The following is a 19333-nucleotide window of genomic DNA, read 5'->3' as shown; positions in this document are numbered from 1 at the left end:
GGCCCAAGATAGAAAAGAGCAATACAATAAAATTTGGACACCATGGAATGAATTTGTATACTCAGAAGAAGGGAAGAGACTGCTGGGGAGTACAGTAGTAGAATAAGTCTGCCCGGTCCATATTATAATGCGAAGACCCGGTTGCTCCACTGGGGGGGACCTGGAGAGGAAAGTTAGAGAGGGCGAAGGGAGGGGGGGATTTAGGGGTCCCTTTTTCTTTTTATTTCTTTTTTGATTTTGTTTGGGTCCTGTTTTGTTTGAGGAGGTTATCAGGACGCCATTGATTTCAGTTAAGCGTGGGGGAGGATAGGTAGAGGGTGGGGAAAAAAAGAAGGATAAAGGTGAGGTATAGGTGGTACATCGATATTTAAAGAAATATGATCAATGAGATTCAATGGAGGAAATTAAGTAAATAAAAGACCGGCCTGTATTGGAGGATATAGAGAGGGTGGGGTTATGTAAAAGCCATTGGATGAGAAATGATTGATATATATTTATATATGTAACAAAAATGGATACAATGTACTACCTTTTTTTTTTTTTGCAAAATCAAGATTTTTTCCCCCCCCAAAATTGTCATATTAGCAGTTTATTTCTCACACACAGCATATGCATATGCATACCACAAATTACACCCCAAAACACATTCTGCTATTACTCCTGAGTATGGTGATACCACATGTGTGAGACTTTTACACAGCATAGCCACAAACTGAGGCCCAAAATGCAGGGAGCACCTTCAGGCGTTCTGGAGCACCCAAGCCAATTCTGACATTTCACTCCTACATTTAAAAATCATAATTTATTTGCTAGAAAATTACATAGAACCCCAAAACCATTATATATGTTTTTTTAGCAAAGACCCTAGAGAATACAATGGCGGTCGTTTTAACTTTTTATCTCGCACGGTATTTGCGCAGCAATTTTTCAAATGCGTTTTTTTGGGAAAAAACAGTTTTGTGCTTTAAAAAAAAACAGTAAAATTAGCCCAATGTCTTTGCATAATGTAAAAGATGAAGTTACGTCGAGTAAATAGATACCCAACATGTCACCCTTTAAAATTGCACATGCTCGTGGAATGGCGCCAAACTTCGCTACTTAAAAATCCCCATAGGTGCCGCTTTAAATATTTTTACCGGTTACATGTTTTGAGTTACAGAGTAGATACCTCACATGTGTGGTTTGAACACCGTTTTCATATGTAGGCAGGACTTACGTATGCGTTCGCTTAGGCGGACCTGAACGGGCGCTCCGTGCTCCTCTATGGAGCCGCGGATGTCAGCAGTGACATGCTCGCTGACATCCGACCCGCTCCGATCCGCCAAAATGTGACGGAGGAAAAACCTACTTTTCCATCTGTCTGGCGGATCGGGTGAACACGGAAAGACTTGTTCATCTGATCCCCCCATAGGGGAGAGCGGAGAAAAGACAGGGCGGTCCCTGCACAGCGTGCGGGGACCGCCCTGTCATCCGTCGGCTCAGCCCGGATCAACGGAGCGATCCCTGCTGAGCAAGCGGAGGTTCACGGGGCGGATCAGTATGATACGCCCCGTGTGAAAGGGGCCCAAGTGGCTCTAAACAGAGTTATAAACCTGTCAAATGCAAATAATAGAGATAAGCCCAGGGGATGTCATGCAGCTCCTTTTTCTTAACTCATTGTGTGCCTTTACTTTACAAAGTGATTGAATTCCTGGAGTTCAGCTTTAACCACTTAAGATCCGGACCAATATGCAGGCTAAGGACCCGAGGTGTTTTTACAATTTGGCACTGCACTGCTTTAACTGGTAATTGCGCGGTCATGCGCGGTCATGCAATGTTATACCGAAACGAAATTTGCGTCCTTTTCTTCCCACAAATAGAGCTTTCTTTTGTTAGTATTTGATTGCCTCTGCGATTTTTCTTTTTGCCGATATAAATGGAAAAAGACCGAAAATTTTGAAAAAAATATTATATTTTCGACTTTTTGTTATGAGAAAAATCGAATAAACTAAATTTTGGTCATACATTTAGGCCATTTACATTTATTGGTTTTCTCAAAAGTTATAGCGTCTACAAACTAGGGTAAATGTTCTGGAATTTACACAGCTTTTAATTTATGACTGCCTATCTCATTTCTTGCGGTGCTAAAATGGCAGGGCAGTACAAAACCCCCCCAATTACAAAAAGTTGTCACTAAATTATATATTGCTTACACATGCCATGGTTCTATGTGGAATTGCACCCCAAAATACATTTTGCTGCTTCTCCTGAGTACAGGGATACCACATGCTTGGAACTTTTTGGTAGCCTAGCCACGTATTGGGCCCAAAAAACCAAGCACCGCCTTCAGCATTTCTAAAAGCGCAATTTTTTTATTTCACTCCTCACTACCTATCAGTTTCGAAGGCCATAAAATGCCAAAATAGCACAAATCCCCCCAAATAACCCCATTTTGGAAAGTCGACACCCCAAGCTATTTGCTGAGAGGTATGTTGAGTCCCTAGAATATTTTATGTTTTGCCACAATTTGCGGGAAAATTACAAACTGATTTTTTTTTTTGCACAAAGTTGTCACTAAATTATATATTGCTCACACATGCCATGGGCATATGTGGAATTACACCCCAAAATACATTCTGCTGCTTCTCCTGAGTACGGGGATACCACATGTGTGGGACTTTTTGGGAGCCTAGCCGCGTATGGGACCCCAAAAACCAAGCACCGCCTTCAAGATTTTAAGGGCATACATTTTTGATTTCACTCCTCACTACCTATCACAGTTTTGAAGGCCATAAAATGCCAAGATGGCACACAACCCCCCCAAATGACCCCATTTTAGAAAGAAGACACCCCAAGCTATTTGCTGACAGGCATGGTGAGTATTTAACAGCTCTCATTTGTTTTTGAAAATTAAAGCGGGGGTTCACCCAAAAAAATATTTTTTAACATTACATTCAGCCGAGTTTTCATAATGACAATCGGCTGTTTTTTTTTATTTTATCCCCGTACATACCGTATTTTCACCGCCGCTTCCGGGTATGTCTTCTGTGGGACTGGGCATTCCTAATTGATTGACAGGCTTCTGTCTGTCGCATACAGCGCGTCACGAGTTGCCGAAAGAAGCCAGACTGCGAGTCGGCTCTATACGGCGCCTGCGCACCAATGTTCGTTCGGCTTCTTTCGGCAACTCGTGACGCGCAGTATGCGACGGTCGGAAGCCTGTCAATCAATTAGGAACGCCCAGTCCCGCAGAAGACATACCCGGTAGCGGCGGTGAAAATACGGAATGTAAGGGGATAAAATAAAAAAAAACAGCCGATTGTCATTATGACAACTCTGCTGAATGTAATGTTAAAAAAAAATTTTTTTGGGTGAAACCCCGCTTTAAGAAAGAAAAAGAAAAACATATTTTTTTTCTTTTTTAAATTTTCAAAACTTTGTGACAAAAAGCGAGATCTGAAAAATACTCACCATACCTCTCAGCAAATAGTAAGAGTATCTACTTTCCAAAATGCGGTCATTTGGGGGGGTTTTGTGCCATCTGGGCATTCCATGGCCTCCGAAACTGTGATAGGTAGTGAGGAGTGAAATCAAATTTACATCTTTAGAAAGCCTGAAGGCGGTGATTGTTTTTTGGGGTCCTGTACGCGGCTAGGCTCCCAAAAAGTCTCACACATGTGGTATCCCCGTACTCGGGAGAAGCAACAGAATGTAATTTGGGGTGTAATTCTACATATGCCCATGGCAGGTTTGAGCAATGTATCATTTAGTAACAACTTTGCGTAACAAAAAAAAATATTTTTCCCTCAACTTGTGTCAAAATATAAAATATTCCATGGACTCGACATGCCTCTCAGCAAATAGCTTGGGGTGTCTACTTTCCAAAACAGGGTAATTTGGGGGGGTTTTGAACTGTCCTGGCATTTTATGCACAACATTTGAGGCCCTGTAAACACGAGAGGATATCCGCTGGAAACGGTCCGCCGGACCGTTTCCAGCGGACATTCCTCCTCCGGATTTTGATCCGATGGCTTGTACACACCATCGGATCAAAATCCGCGCGGAAAACATCCGCGGTCACGTGTCGCGCCGTCGCCGCGACGATGACGCGCCGACAAGCGCGACGCTGGAAGGTAAACACTTCCACGCATGCGTCGAATCATTACGACGCATTCGAGGGAGGGGAGCGGACGGACTGATCCGGTGAGTCTGTACAGACGACCGGATCAGTCCGCTGGACTGGATCCCAGCGGATAGATTTTGTAGCATGCTACAAAATTTTTATCCGCTGGGAATCCGTCGGCTGGATTTTTATCCGCCGAAAATTGTCCGCTCGGGCCTACACACGATCGAATCTATCTGCTGGAACTGATCCGCAGATCAATCCCAGCGGATAGATCCGGTCGTGTGTACGGGGCCTTAGAATCTTATGTCACACATCACCCACTCTTCTAACCACTTGAAGACAAAGCCCTTTCTGACACTGTTTGTTTACATGAAAACCTATAATTTTTTTTTGCAAAAAGGTTAAGTTGAACTCCCAAACATTATATATTTTTTTAAAGCAAAGGCCCTACAGATTAAAATGGTGGGTGTTACATTTTATTTTCCACACAGTATTTGCGCAGCGATTTTTTTTTTGGGAAAAAATACACTTTTTTTATTTCAATGCACTAAAACACACTATATTGCCCAAATTATTGATGAAATAAAAAAGATGATCTTAGGCCGAGTACAAGGATACCAAACACGACATACTTTAAAATTGCGCACAAACGCGCAGTGGCGACAAACTACATACATTTTTAAAAGCCTTTAAAAGCCCTTACAGGTTACCACATTAGATTTACAGAGGAGGTCTAAAATTACTGCCCTCGATCTGACCTTTGCGGTGATACCTCACATTCATGGTGCAATAGCTGTTTACATTTGACTCCAGACCAACGCTTGCGTTTGCGCAAGAGCAGGGGGGGACAGGGATGTTTTTTTTTTTATTTTTTTTATTATTTATTTAGCTTCTTTATTTTATTTGTAAACTGTTCCTTCCAATTTCTTTTTTTTTTTTTTTTTTACCATTTTTATTGTTATCTCAGGGAATGTAAATATCCCCTATGATAGTAATAGTTAGTGACAGGTCTAAAAGACCCTAGATCTTTCCTCTGCCCTCAAAGCATCTGACCACACCAAGATCGGTGTGATAAAATGCTTTCCCAATTTCCCAATGGTGCTGTTTATATCTGGGGGGGGACATTCCCTCCCACTGCTTGTAAAAGCAGTCTAGGGGCTAATTAGCCGATAGAATTGCTTTTACATGAAAGCCGACCGCTGGCTGAAAAGAATGATACCAAGATGATACCTAAACCCACAGGCATCATTCTGATATAACCATTCAAAATCCAGCAACATACCAGTACGTTGATGGTCCTTGTAATTGTCATTGTAATCTTTTTTTTCATGCAGCCTGTTGGCTGAACGAAAAAAAGAGATTGATTGGTGGGTATGCCCACCATTAGAATACCTCCCTTCATCCAAACCGTAAATGGTTTCCATTCTCTGGCAAGGACGGACTGGGGATTAGCGGCGATGAAATTACCAGCATATAAATTACTCTGGTCCACAATAGATCTATAGAGATCTTCCATGAAAAACAGTGAATAAAAATCAACTGACGTAAAATCAGCTGTTTCCACCTGAATACCGGGTTGGCCAGTGAATGGGGGAAGTACAGGTTCTGCAGAAGTGGTGGGGACCCAATCAGGATAGGCGAATTCTGCAGGAAGGGCACTATGGGCACGACGGGCCTGTCTTTGTCTTCTTCTTCTTGGTGGCAGCAGGACACTACTTGTGCTTGCCACCTCGCCAGCTTGAACTGCACTTATGGGACTCGCCACGTCATCACGTGATACTGCAGTGCTGGATGAACGACCAGGGTGTACTAGGCCGCTGGTGATTGCCAGTTCACCAGAAGGAATAGCGGCGATAGTACTGGCTCTCTGCTCCATACGAGGGTCCTGCGGTTCTTGCGCCTCAACAACATCAGAATGGGTCGGGTACGCCTACCCTTAGCAGCGACCTTACCTTTGTCGACAGAGCTATCTGACATGGAGCCGCTGTCTTCTACGGGGATGTATTCTGAGTCAGAATCTGACAGATGCGTGACCTCCTCTTCACCATCTGTCATGCTCAGAAACTCATAGGCCTCTTTACTAGTGTACATTCGCTTTGCCATTTTGGGCTCTAAATTTAGTGGTACACTAGTAAGGATTCACAGGTAAAAAAGCACCTGATCTGTCAGCAAATGTAGACTGTTAGCGATCGCAGGGATCAGGCCTGACTCTGTGAACGCTGCAGGTATGTGTGTTGTGTATTGTAAGTGACAGTGATCGATCGATACTGGACTTGGGTGGGCTGGGCGGAGGGGCAAAACGCAGGTGCTAGCGGGTATCTGGGCTGATCCCGCTAAGAATGCGTTTTTGGGAACCCTAAACTGCTGGGTACGCAAGTATAGATCTGATCAGATCAGATATTGATCTGTTCAGATACTATACCACTAAGGGGGTGTATGCTTTGCACGTGGGTGTAAGCGTTACTGGCACTAACCTAACGCTGCCTAGGGCGACGCAGACCCTGACTGACGCTAAAATGTAATTGATATCAGCCGCCGGGCAATCAGGGGGTTAAACCTTTATTGGGTTATATACAGCGGGTCAGCAAACTAACCAACCAGCGTCACCCGTAAAACTTATACAGTGATCACTGGTGAAAGGGTTAACTAGGGGGCAATCAGGGGGTTAAAACCTTTATTAGGTAATATATGGGGGTACCTGATGAGATATAAAAACCTGGCGGCGAACCTAAATAACTAAATAACTAACTGGCTAACCAGCGTCACCAGTGACACTTATACAGTGACGGGGGTGAAAGGGTTAACTGGGGGGGTGACCAAGGGGTTAAACCTCTATTAGTGGGGGGGAGGGTAGAGGGCAACCCTGGACCTAAAGGGGCCTAAAGCTAATGTCCCTAATACTTTTTACAGTCACAAATGACACTAAATGCAGTGATCAGTAAATAAATGATCACTGCAATCAGTTACACTGTGACTGGGGGCTGGGGTGATCTGGGGGTGACTGGGAGGTGAAACGTGTGCCTATGTGTACTGGTGTTAGTGTAGTGTTGGTGCAACTCACGTGAGATGTCTTCACTCCACGAGCTCCGGTCAAAAAGACTGCTTCGTGGAGCGTGACATCACTTCCTCTGCCTGTGTTTACATTACACAGGAAGAGGAAGCATCTGATTCGCTGGGAGCTATTGCGAGGGGGTGGCCAATGGCCGTCCCCTCATCCCGGATCGCTTGCACAGCAAACCGGACCGCCACATGTACCGACCCGCGGGAAGGCAGACACGTACAGGTGCGTGAATGTGCCTGTAGGTGCCATTCTGCCGACGTATATGTACATGCAGCGGTCCTTAAGTGGTTAAATCGACTGGTATAACTACATTTTTAGGTCCAAGACAGAACAGCTCATTCCCGTTTGTCATGCTCAAAACTTTGAGGCTGGGATCACACTATTGCAAATTGGATACGGATTTCCCTGAATCGAATTTGCATGTCAGGAGATTGTGACCGGCTCTCTATGGAGCCGGTTCACATATCTCCGGAGCGGCTCCGATACAAATTGGACAAGAGTCCTATGTGTCTTCTGGTCCGTTTCAGGTCTGAATTCAGTCAAACATTTGGGCTGAAATCGGACCTCAAACAGTGAACAGCCCCCCCCCGGACCCCTGCTGTGAGCAGCTTCAGTGTGAACCAGGGGCGGACTGACCATTGGGACACTTGGGCACTGCCCGAGGGCCCCATGCCACTAGGGGGCCCCATCAGGGTTGCCAGGCTCAATAAAACCAGGGACAGTATGTAAAAATCTGTGTTTTTTTTTACATCTGTCCCTGATATGTCCGAAACCGACATGCTTTTGATGTGAAAATCCTGAGATTTTAGCTACCCGCCTCTTGTTGTGGTGGCCAACTGTAAGCCTGGGCCCCATAAGTTTCTATTGCCTGGGGGCCCCATAAGTTGTCAGTCCAACCCTGGTGTGAACCCAGCCTAAAGCATAATAAGGTAAAAGGCTCTTTATTCACACACCTGCACAAAGGGGAAACAAATTGAAATGAAGGGATACATTTGAAAAGGTGTGTGTGTGTATATATAGATATATATATCTATTGTAAGATTGGGGTGATCAGACTCCAGCGGTAGGTGCGTTTTTAGTGAGTACACCAGTCCAGAACTGAATTTTTAAGGGCCTGGTAGCCCACTTTTATTTAAAAGCTCAAAAAGTTCACAAATACATCAGTAGCCCTCACAAGGGGGTTTCCACCATTACTGTATCTTGCATACTCAACACTTTATACTCCTGGCTTTCATTCTTGCCATCCGGCTGTTTCAGGCCTTTAGTCTGCTCCTCAGAACAAACAGAGTTTCCTAGAGTTAGGCCCCATACACACGAGAGGATTTATCCGCAGATACGGTCCAGCGGACCGTATCCGCGGATAAATCCTCTCGAGGATTTCAGAAGATTTCTATGCGATGGCGTGTACACACCATCGCATTGAAATCCGCGCTGAAATCCTCTGGCGATGACGTGTCGCGCCGTCGCCGCTATTATGACGCGGCGACGGGCGCGACGCTGTCATATAAGGAATTCCACGCATGCGTCAAATCATTACGACGCGTGCGGGGAATCCCTTTGGACGAATGGATCCGGTAAGTCTGTACAGACGAGCGGATCCATCCGTTGGAATGGATTCCAGCAGATGGATTTGTTGTGCATGTCAGCAAATATCCGATCTGCTGGAATCCATCCCAGAGGAGATTTCTCCGCGGAAACAGATCCGCTGGCGTGTACACACCATAGGATCTATCCGCAGAAACCCATTTGCTGGGATTTATCTGCGGATGGATTCTATCGTGTGTATGGGGCCTTAAGCTCTCTCATCACTTACTACTGATCAGCGCCTGGCTGCTCAATCACCAATGACATCTGTCTCCTGCAGACATGCATGCTCAGACTCCTCTCAGAAGGATGGAAGTCCACCTGACTCCCAGGAACAGACTTCTTGTCTGTTGGTTGGGGCCCTGAACCATAGTCAGGTCAGACCTAAATAGCCAAACACACAGCTTTGCAATCAGTGGGCCAGATTCAGAGAGATACGACGGTGTATCTCCTGATACACCGTCGTATCTCTGACTTAGGCTGGTCGTATCTATGCGCCTGATTCATAGAATCAGTTATGCATAGATATGCCTAAGATCCGACAGGTGTAACTGTGTTACACCGTCGGATCTTAACTGCAATTTAAAAATGGCCAATGGGGGCGTTCTCGCTGATTTACGCTGAGAAATATGTAAATCAGCGAGATACACCAATTCACGAACATACGCGGGCCCGACGCAGTGTTGTTACGATGTTTACATAGCGGATTTCCTGGCGTATACTTACAACTGCTTCTATGAGGCGCAGCCAATGTTAAGTATGGCCGTCGTTCCCGCGTCGATTTTTTTTATTTTATTTTTTACGTTGTTTGCGTACGCCGATTCACAAAACCGCTCGTCACAAGTTCCGCTCACGTCAAAACCACTGACGTCCTAGCGACGTCAGTGGGAGCAATGCCCGCCGGGAAAATTCGCGGACGGCGCATGCGCATTTAAATCGGCGCGGGGACGCGCCTGATTTAAATAGTACACTCCCCCTAGCCGCGGAATTTGAATTCCGCCGGGGGATTTACGATCCGCCGCCGCAAGTTTGGAGGTAAGTGTTTTGTGAATTACCCACTTGCCTCTCAAACTTGCGGCAGCGGATCTTAAATCACATAGGTCACGCGGATCTAAAGATCCGCTGATCTATGTGAATCTAGCCCAGTGTGTCTTTCTCTCCAAAATATGACATAAACCAGCAATCTTTAAGGTCGCTCAGGGTCCCACCACCACACTATATATATATATATATATATATATATATATATATATATATATATATATATATATATATATATATATATATATACACATATACACACATATACACACATATACACACATATACACACACACACACAATATATGTGGTATACATTCTTAAATTTGCCCCTCTGTGAAAACAAACAGCTCTTCTACTTAAACAGAGGTCACCTATGAGAGTACATGGACTTTCTTTGTATGTTTCTGAAAGCAATGTTTCTGTCATTTAAATATCTCTCATCATTTATGGGTACTGTGACAGACTCCGACACTCTTGTGTCTAGGGTCACCTTATGTCCAATAGGGGCATAGGGTGGCTAATAAATCATAATTCATGTATTGCAGAAGATGGGACATGATAGTTCATATTCCAGGATGTCTTGGGATATTACAGGTGATTTTATTCTGACCCCCAACCAGGTCAATAGACTCAGAAGATATACTAATTGTCCATTGTGTAAGGCTGTAGAGGTGTTAATTCAGGTCTGCTCCTAGACCTTTCTATTGTGTGATAACAATACTGTGTTGTAACTGATTAAGTCAAAAAGGTCAGAAGTCTCCTTTCAGGCTGTCTGGGTAACGCATTCTGTTACAATTAGTAATTAACTCCACTGATGTCATTATCTAGGAATGTGTCTTGTCAGGTTCGGTGCCAGGGTGTCTATCTAAAAGTATGTGATTGAAGCCCCCCATGGTGTGAAGGGGGTGGAAATTTCATTGTCCCTGTGATTGTTGAAACATACCTTGTACCTTATATAAGGCTGTATTCTTGGTCCTATTAAACAGTCCTTACTTAGCACACATACAAGTCTTGTCTCGTTGTGTGTTAAAGGCAGCTAACATATCTGGTATCAATGTCCAGACTGATGATAAGCGCTGTATGACGGAAGCATTCATTCTGAGTGCGGAGACCTTCCCTGACAGGTACATTGTGCCCATTTATGAGCATATTTAAAATGTTTTATTATGCTCTTCTGTACTGCAAGGCAGTATTCTTAGGACACCAGTTTGCCAGTAAAATGTTCCTCTAAGTTACGTAGAGTTATGTAGATTTCATGGCAATTATAGAAGTAATGGCTGAGAGGGTTGACGTATGAAGCTTAGAGGAAGGGCAAGCAATCCAATGTGGTTGGCAACGGTATAGTCAAAACTTGCTCTGGTGTCCTCTCCATAGACCCCTGACACACTAGGAATTTATTTTATTTTATAAATACGAAACAAAATGATAAACTCACCTATGACCGGGAGGATGAACATCACCAGTGGAGACATTATGGAAATTAGCATAACAGCTGTAGGAGCACACAATAGGTGTATATGTGTGTGGGGAAATGGATATGAAGAAATCAGTTGGGATTCTCTGTAATTTATACCCTGATAAGCAAACAGGTTCATTGTCTAAATATTACAGGGTGTTTGTCCCCAAGCAATGTCACAATGTGTTATCACACAAAGCCAGGACAAGGACCTCTAGCACCCGAGGCGAAAATGGCAGGTGCACCCCAGACACCCCCCCCCCCTTACAAACTCCTTCATTCACTGCCAGAAAAACTAAAACAACTTTCAATTGTATATATACAGTGCATTGAAAAAGTATTTATACCCATTGAAATTTTCCACATTTTGTCATGTTACAACCAAAAACGTGAATATATTTTATTGGGATTTTCTGTGATAGACAAAGTGGCACATAATTGTAAAGTGTAAGAAAAATGATAAATGGTCCAATTTTTTTTACAAATAAATATATATAAAAAAAGGGCGAGCATTTGTATTCAGCCCCCTTTACTCTGATAACCCTAACTTAAAGTCCACCTGTGTGTAATTTAATCTCATTATAAATATAGCAGTTCTGTGAAGCGCTTAGAGGTTTGTTAGAGAACCTTAGTGAACAAACAGCATCGTGAAGGCCAAGGAACACACCAGACAGGTCATGGATAAAGTTGTGGAGAGTTTAACCACTTGACCATTGGGCACTTAAAGGAGTTGTAAAGGAAAAAGTATTCACCTTAATGCATTCTATGCATTAAGGTGAAAAAACTTCAGAGTATACCGCCCCCCGGCCCCCCGTTATACTTACCTGATCCATTGAAAGTCCCGCACTCGGCCCCGACATCCTCTTCGCCGCTCAGCCTGGCGGCTGATTAGCTAGAATGGATGGATTGAAAGCAGTGCAGCCATTGGCTGGCGCTGCTGTCAATCACATCCAGTGACGAGCGTGCCCACAAGGACTTCACACAATGCGAGCTCTCTCGCATGAATGTGTGTAGTTCTTGTGGAGAGGACCAGAGACAGCCGCAGAGGGACCCCAGAAGAGGTGGATCGGGGCCACTCTGTGCAAAACGAGCTGCACAGTGGAGGTAAGTATAACATGTTTGTTGTTTTTTTTTTGTTTGTTTACAACCCCTTTAAACCCCTTTCCTAACCAGGCCAATTTTCAGCTTTCGGTGCTCTCACAATTTGAATGACAATTACTCAGTCATACAATACTGTACCCATATGAAATGTTTGTCCTTTCTTTCCACACAAATAGAGCTTTGTTTTGGTGGTATTTTAATCACCGTTGTGTTTTTTATTTTTTGCGCTATAAAAGAAAAAATAATTCTGTAAAAAAAAAATGAATTTTTCTTTGTTTCTGTTATAAAATTTGGCAAATATGTAATTTTTATTCATAATTTTTGGCCAAAATGTATACTGCTACATATCTTTAGTAAAAAATAACCCAAATTGGTGTATATTATTTGGTCTTTGTGAAAGTTATAGAGTCCACAAGCTATGGTGCCAATATCTGAACATTTATCACATCTGAAGTACTGACGACCTATCTAATTTCTTGAGTCCCTAACATGCCATAAAAGTAAAAATACCCCCCAAATTACCCCTTTTTGCAAAGAAGACATTCCAAGGTATTTAGAAAAAGGCATGATGAGTTTTTTTAAGTTGTAATCTTTTTCCCACAACTCTTTGCAATATCAAGATTTTTCTTTCTTTTTTTTTCCCACAAAATTGTCATATTAGCAGGTTATTTCTCACACACAGCATATGCATACCACAAATTACACCCCAAAACACATTCTGCTGTTACTCCCGAGTATGGCGATACCACATGTGTGAGACTTTTTACACAGCGTGGCTACATACAGAGGCCCAACATGCAGGGAGCACCTTCAGGCGTTCTGGAGCACCCAGGCCAATTCTGACATTTCTCTCCTACATGTAAAATTAATCATTTATGTGCTAGAAAATGACATAGAACCCCAAAACATTATATATGTTTTTTTAGCAAAGACCCTAAAGAATACAATGGCAGTCGTTCCAACTTTTTATCTTGCACAGTATTTACGCAGCAATTTTTCAAACGCGCTTTAAAAAAAAACTGTTTTGTGCTTTAACCACTTCAATACCCAGCCATAGTAATATGAAGTCCACAGATGGGATCTCCCATCCTGGGTGGACGTCATATGATGTCCTGGGATTTGTGGGGGGGGATATCTGAATGATGCCTGCAGCTAGAGGCATTATTCAGATATCATTATTTCATGACAGCGATTCTGTGCACGATAAGAATGATCATAGTGGCAGTTCCGCCGCTTGATCGTTCTTATAGGCGACGGGAGGGGACATCCCCCCCCTCCCACCACCATCCAGTGCTTCTCCGGGCTCTCCAGTGCCATCGGGGGCCCGGAGAAAGAATCGGCTGGCGACGGATGACGAGCATAGAGATTTCCGGTGACCAGATGGTCACCAGTCATCTCTATGACCGTCGGAGGCAAGAAAGAAGGTAAAGAAAGAAAGGAAGTAAAGAAAGCCGCGATTGTGGCTAGCAAGCATGAGCTCAGTGATTTATTTTTCCCGACCTCATGCTTTCCAGTCTGGAGGACAGATTTGGGTCTTATTGACACCGCATCTCTCCATAAAGAAGACCTGTTACACGCCACTCCTATTACAAGGGTTGTTTACATTTTCAAAGCGTTGCCTATGGAGATTTGTAAGTACTGAAGTACTTTAAGTACTGAAGTTTGGCGCCAGTCCATGCAGATAGGTACTTGGGTCCTTTTGGGCTGGTGACAGTTACTCGGGTAATCTGATGGGCTGCATATAGGTACTCGGGTACTCTGATGGGCTGGTGACAGGTACTCAGGTAAGCTAATGGGCTGCAGATAGGTACTCTGATGGGCGGGAGACAGGTACTCGGGTACTCTGGGCTGGTGAAAGGTACTAGGGTACTCTGATGGGCTAGTCAGAGGTACTTGGTTACTCTTATGGGCTGGTGACAGGTACTAGGGTACTCTGATGGCTGGTGACAGGTACTTGGGTACTCTGATGTGCTGGTGACAGGTACTTAGTTACTTCGATGGTCTGGTGACAGTTACCCGGGCACTCTGGTGGGCTGGTCACAGGTACTCGGGTACTCTGGTGGGCTGGTCACAGGTTCTTAGGTACTCTGGTGGGCTGGTGACAATTACTTTGGTACTTTGATGGGCTGGTCACAGGTACTCGGGTAAGCTGATGGGCTGCAGATAGGTGCTCAGATGGATGGGAGACGGGTACTTGGGTACTTTGATGGGTTGGTGACAGGTACTAGGGTACTCTGATTGCTGTTGACAGGTACTCGGGTACTCTGATGCGCCCCACAGTTAGTACGCCACTGCAGTGCATGAGAATATATTTGTTATAATCATTGTTCAATAAGTTGGTAAAGATCACAAAGGAAACTTCTAAGTTGAACAAAAGTTATGGCTGTTATCAGCCTCGTGATGATGACTGCCAAGGGTGTAAAAATTGAAAGACTGAAAGTGCAGAACTGCAAACCTTTACCAGCTGAAAAATTTATTCAAATGGTGCATGTAGCTGTTTACCTGGGGTTCTGCTTTAACACCATTCTTAGCAACAACAAAAAAAAGCACAGTATTTGATTGTTCACAATTCTTATTGATTTAAAGCCAGTAAGATGACCTAAGTGTAAAACCACACAGCCACCAGTTGTTTATTCTTAAAGTCTAGCACTTTGACTTGTTCTTTGTAGTTGGAGGACAAATCTGCCAAAACCCAGTCCACACGGTGTACCCGCAGACTTCAGAGATGCACACAGGTTATTTGTTTAACAAGGATAACAATTAGACTTTGTGTAGAACTCTCCAGAGCAGCTTGTAAAAACATACCCTAAAGCTGGAAATATCTCCATTGCTAGATAAAAAAAGAAACGTTCTCAGATACTGAATGTTCTGTTGTGAACTTGGGACAAAAATGCTGAGAAGTGTATTTCTCTAGAGCAGGGGTCTCAAACTCAAATTACCTGAGGGCCACAAGACAAGTTTCCATATCCCATGGGGGGCCACATGCAAACTTTCAAACTTCAAAAACAGTACTGGTGTCAGCGAACGCATTATTAACCCTGACCACTACACTGCACACTGACCACTACACTACACACTGACCACTCACCATTAGGGCAAAGCACATCAGGGCACAGGGCACAGCACACATGAGTGCACAGCGCACATCAGGGTACAAAGCCCAGCACATCAGGGTACAAAGCCCAGCACATCAGGGTACAGGGCACAGCGCATAGGGGTACAGCACAACAGGCCACATCAGGGTGCACGGCACATCAGGACAGGGCATATCAGGACAGGGCACATGGCACAGTGCAGGACATGGCACATCAGGGCACAGCACATCAGGACAGGGCACATGGCACATCAGGGTACAGGGCACATGAAACAGCACATCAGGGTACAAAGCCCAGCACATCAGGGTACATGGAGCACATCAGGGTGCATGGGGCACATGGCACATAAGGGTACATGGGCCACATCAGGGTACATGGGGCACAATCACAGCACATCAGGGCACATGGGGCATATCAGGGCACATACGAGCACACCAGGGCACATGGGGCACATGAGAGCACATCAGGGCACAATCAGGGAACATGGGGCACACCAGGGAACATGGGGCACATGAGAGCACATCAGGACATGGCACATCAGGGCACAGCACATCAGGGCACATGGCACATCAGGGTACAGGGCACATGAAACAGCACATCAGGGTACAAAGTCCAGCACATCAGGGTACCCCAAATTGCCGCCTCACTGTGCCCCAAATTGCTGCCTCACTGTGCCCCAAATTGCCACCTCGCCAGGGTGGAAGAAGTGAGAGGGCAGCCAGCAGGGCTGGATTTCCTTTCCCTGCCACCCCAGGGCCAGGTTCTGCAATGCACCCCTCCCCACCAACCAAACCCCCCCCCCGGAGAATAGCAGTTGGCTGGCAGGGGCGGCACGGTTAGTTCAAATATTTTGTTTCTTCTTTTTTTTTTATTACATTATCACTTTTTTTTGTAGCTTGTCATTTTTACTTTAATTTTTGTATAATTTTCTTATTTTTAATATTTATTTTTCTTCTTCTTTACTTTTTAATTACTTATTTTTTTATTAATTGAATTATTTCTTCTTTTTTTTTACATTTAACTTTATTGCTATCACACAGAAGAAAACAATTCCCCGTGTCATAGCAATTGAAGGTGACAGGTTCTCTTTGTTAACCCTGTCACCTCCAAAAACAGTCCTCACAGTTGAGATGGGAAGAGCACAGCTCACCCCTCTCACTGTGTGCTATTTGCAGCAAGGACAGGAGACTCTGCAGCTGGGGGGAGGAGCGGGGGCAGAGCCAGCCGGGAGAGGTGTGGGGGGAACAGACGGGCAGCAGCTGGGGGGAGGAGGGGGGCAACGGACGGACGGCAGCTGGGGGGAGGAGGGGGGGACAGAGCCAGCCGGGAGAGGTGTGGGGGGGAACGGACGGGCGGCAGCAGCACATTCTCTGCTAGAAGCCAACTCACCGCCTGTATGTTTAAACGTCTCCACTCCTGCTCACACACAGCCCCACCTCCTCCTAAGCCCACGCTGTAATAGACAAAACACATCAGCGCATTGGACACGCATTCTGTCTATCACAGCGTGGTTAAGAGCAGGCGAGCTGTGTGCAAACAGAGCGGAGACAATTTCAATGTGTTTTTTACCGCTTTGCTCTGCAGTCCCGCGGCACGCCACGGATCACGTGTGTGCCGATCCAAAGTCATTGATCCGTGCGGATCACGAATCAATGACGATCCGTTGCACCCTACTCTTCATGCAGCTCGATCTACACTTCCGCTGCACCCGCGGGCCATTTAAAACTGGTCCGCGGGCCGCAAATGGCCCGCGGGCCGGTACTTTGAGACCCCTGCTCTAGAGGAACACACCAGGATGGGAAGGGATCTGATGCAATTCACCTGGGGAAAGACAACCCAACATGATGGCAGGATATGCTGAAAATCCTGCGACATCTGATCACGAAAAATACAGCCATAAGAACATAGGGCCAGATTCACAAAGGAGATACTCCGTCGTATCTCAGATACTCCGTCGTATCTCAGATACTCCGTCGTATCTCTCAGAGTTTCTATGTGACTGATTCATAGAATCAGTTACGCATAGATAGCCAGAAGATCCGACAGGTGTAATGGACTTACACTGTCGCATATTAGGATGCAATACCGCGGCCACCGCTGGGGGGAGTTTGCGTCGTAAACCAGCGTCGGGTATGCAAATTAGGAGTTACGGCGATCCACGAAGATTTTTCCCATCCTTACGTCGTCGCAAGTGTTAGATTTCCGTCGCAAAGATAGGGCACCTTTAACATGGTGTAAAAGTACTCCACCATGTTAAAGTATGCCCGTCTTTCCCGCGTCGCTTTTGAATTTTTTTTTAATTTTTTATTTTTTCCGGCGTAAGTGCTTTGTTGACGTCGCGATTCACAAAACGTTGGCGCGTCATAATTTCGCGCATAGCACGTCGAGAAATTTGCGACGGGAGCATGCGCAGTATGTCCGGCGCGGGAGGCCGCCTAATTTAAATGGTACCCGCCCCATTTGAATTGGGCCGCCTTGCGCCGGACGTGTTTACGATACACCACCGCAAATTTCCAGGTAAGTGCTTTGTGGATCGGGCACTAAATCGGAAAACTTGCGGCGGTGTAACGTAAACGGGTTACGTTACGCTGCGCCGCCTGTATGTGAATCTGGCCCATACAGTACCAAATACATTTCCTAAATGCTGATATAAGTGTGGATAAAAATGCAGCCTACTATCTGCTTTATATCAATATTCTCAGCATAGAGCTAAAAGAAAAATTGAGGATGATTGTAATGATAAATGGGGATAGTGGGTTTGAGTAGGGGATTAACTGATTAATCGATTATCGATATAACAATTAATATCCCACTCAATGTTGAGTCCCCCAGGGGCTGTAACACTGCATGTCCTATATCTCGTTTCTATGTGGGATATTTGTCAAACCCCTATGCCGAAAAAACGGCGTGGGGATTCCCCAAAATCCATACCAGACCCTTATAGGAGCACGCAGCCTGGCTGGTCAGGAAAGGGGGTGGGGACGAGTGAGCGGCCCCCTCCCTCCTGAACCATACCAGTTTCATGCCCTCAACATGGTCCTGCACCCCCCCCCACCCCAAAGCACATTGTCCCCATGTTGATGAGGACAAGGGCCTCTTCCCGACAACCCTGACCGTTGGTTGTTGGGTTCTGCGGGCGGAGGGCTTATCGGAATCCGGGAGCCCCCTTTAAAAAAGGGGGCTCCCAGATCCCGACCCCCCACCCCATGTAAATGAGTATGGGGTACATTGTAACCCTACCCATTCACCTGGAGGAAAAAAGGTTTTTAAAGTAATTTATTAGGCAGCTCCAAGGTTCTTCTTCCAACTTCGGGGGTCTTCTTCCGACTTCTCCACTCTCTTCTCCCGCTCTCCGGTGCTTTCCACCTTCTGCTGGGCTCCTCCGCTATCTTCTTCCAGCTCTTTTACTAGCGGTGGCCCAGTCTTCTCCGTCATCTTCTTCCCTCTTCTCTTCTTGCGATGTTGACACTACGCTCTCTCGCGCTGTAATGCCGGTGACTCCGCCCCATATGACGTCACAGTCCCATCATGCCCTGGGACTGTGACATTATACGGGCGTGGTCACCGGGTGACATCACCCAGTGACCACGCCCTATGCCTATATAAGTCGTTGAGCACCGCGCACACGGCATTACAGCGGGAGAGAGCATCGTGTCAACATCGCAAGAAGAGAAGGGGGAAGAAGACGACAGAGAAGAGGGTCACCGCTAGTAAAAGAGCTGGAAAAAAATAGCAGAGGAGCCCTGCAGAAGGCAGAGAGCACCAGAGAGCGGGAGAAGAAGAGGAGAGCGGGAGAAGAGAGTGGAGAAGTCGGAAGAAGACTGTGATAGATTTCTGTAATAATGCCTATTTGATAAGCTGAGCTAATTTTTCTATTAGAATTATTA

At 45.3% G+C, this 19333-nt stretch overlaps 1 protein-coding gene across 1 annotated transcript in view; it reads right to left on the bottom strand.

The window, feature by feature from the left end:
- Positions 1-11302, bottom strand: part of LOC120933090 (zinc metalloproteinase-disintegrin-like VMP-III) — a 156072-nt gene extending 144770 nt beyond the window's left edge. Inside the window, exon 1 of the mRNA XM_040346089.1 lies at positions 11230-11302. Within this exon, the coding sequence (XP_040202023.1) occupies positions 11230-11281 (52 nt within the window). The 5' untranslated portion in view covers positions 11282-11302. The remainder of the gene's footprint in view (positions 1-11229) is intronic.
- Positions 11303-19333: the final 8031 nt, after the last annotated feature.

This window comes from Rana temporaria, chromosome 3 (assembly GCF_905171775.1).
Source record: "Rana temporaria chromosome 3, aRanTem1.1, whole genome shotgun sequence".
Classification (NCBI taxonomy): Eukaryota; Metazoa; Chordata; class Amphibia; order Anura; family Ranidae; genus Rana; species Rana temporaria.
Note: the sequence above shows the minus strand (reverse complement) of the source record. Positions and strands in the feature narration are given on the sequence as shown.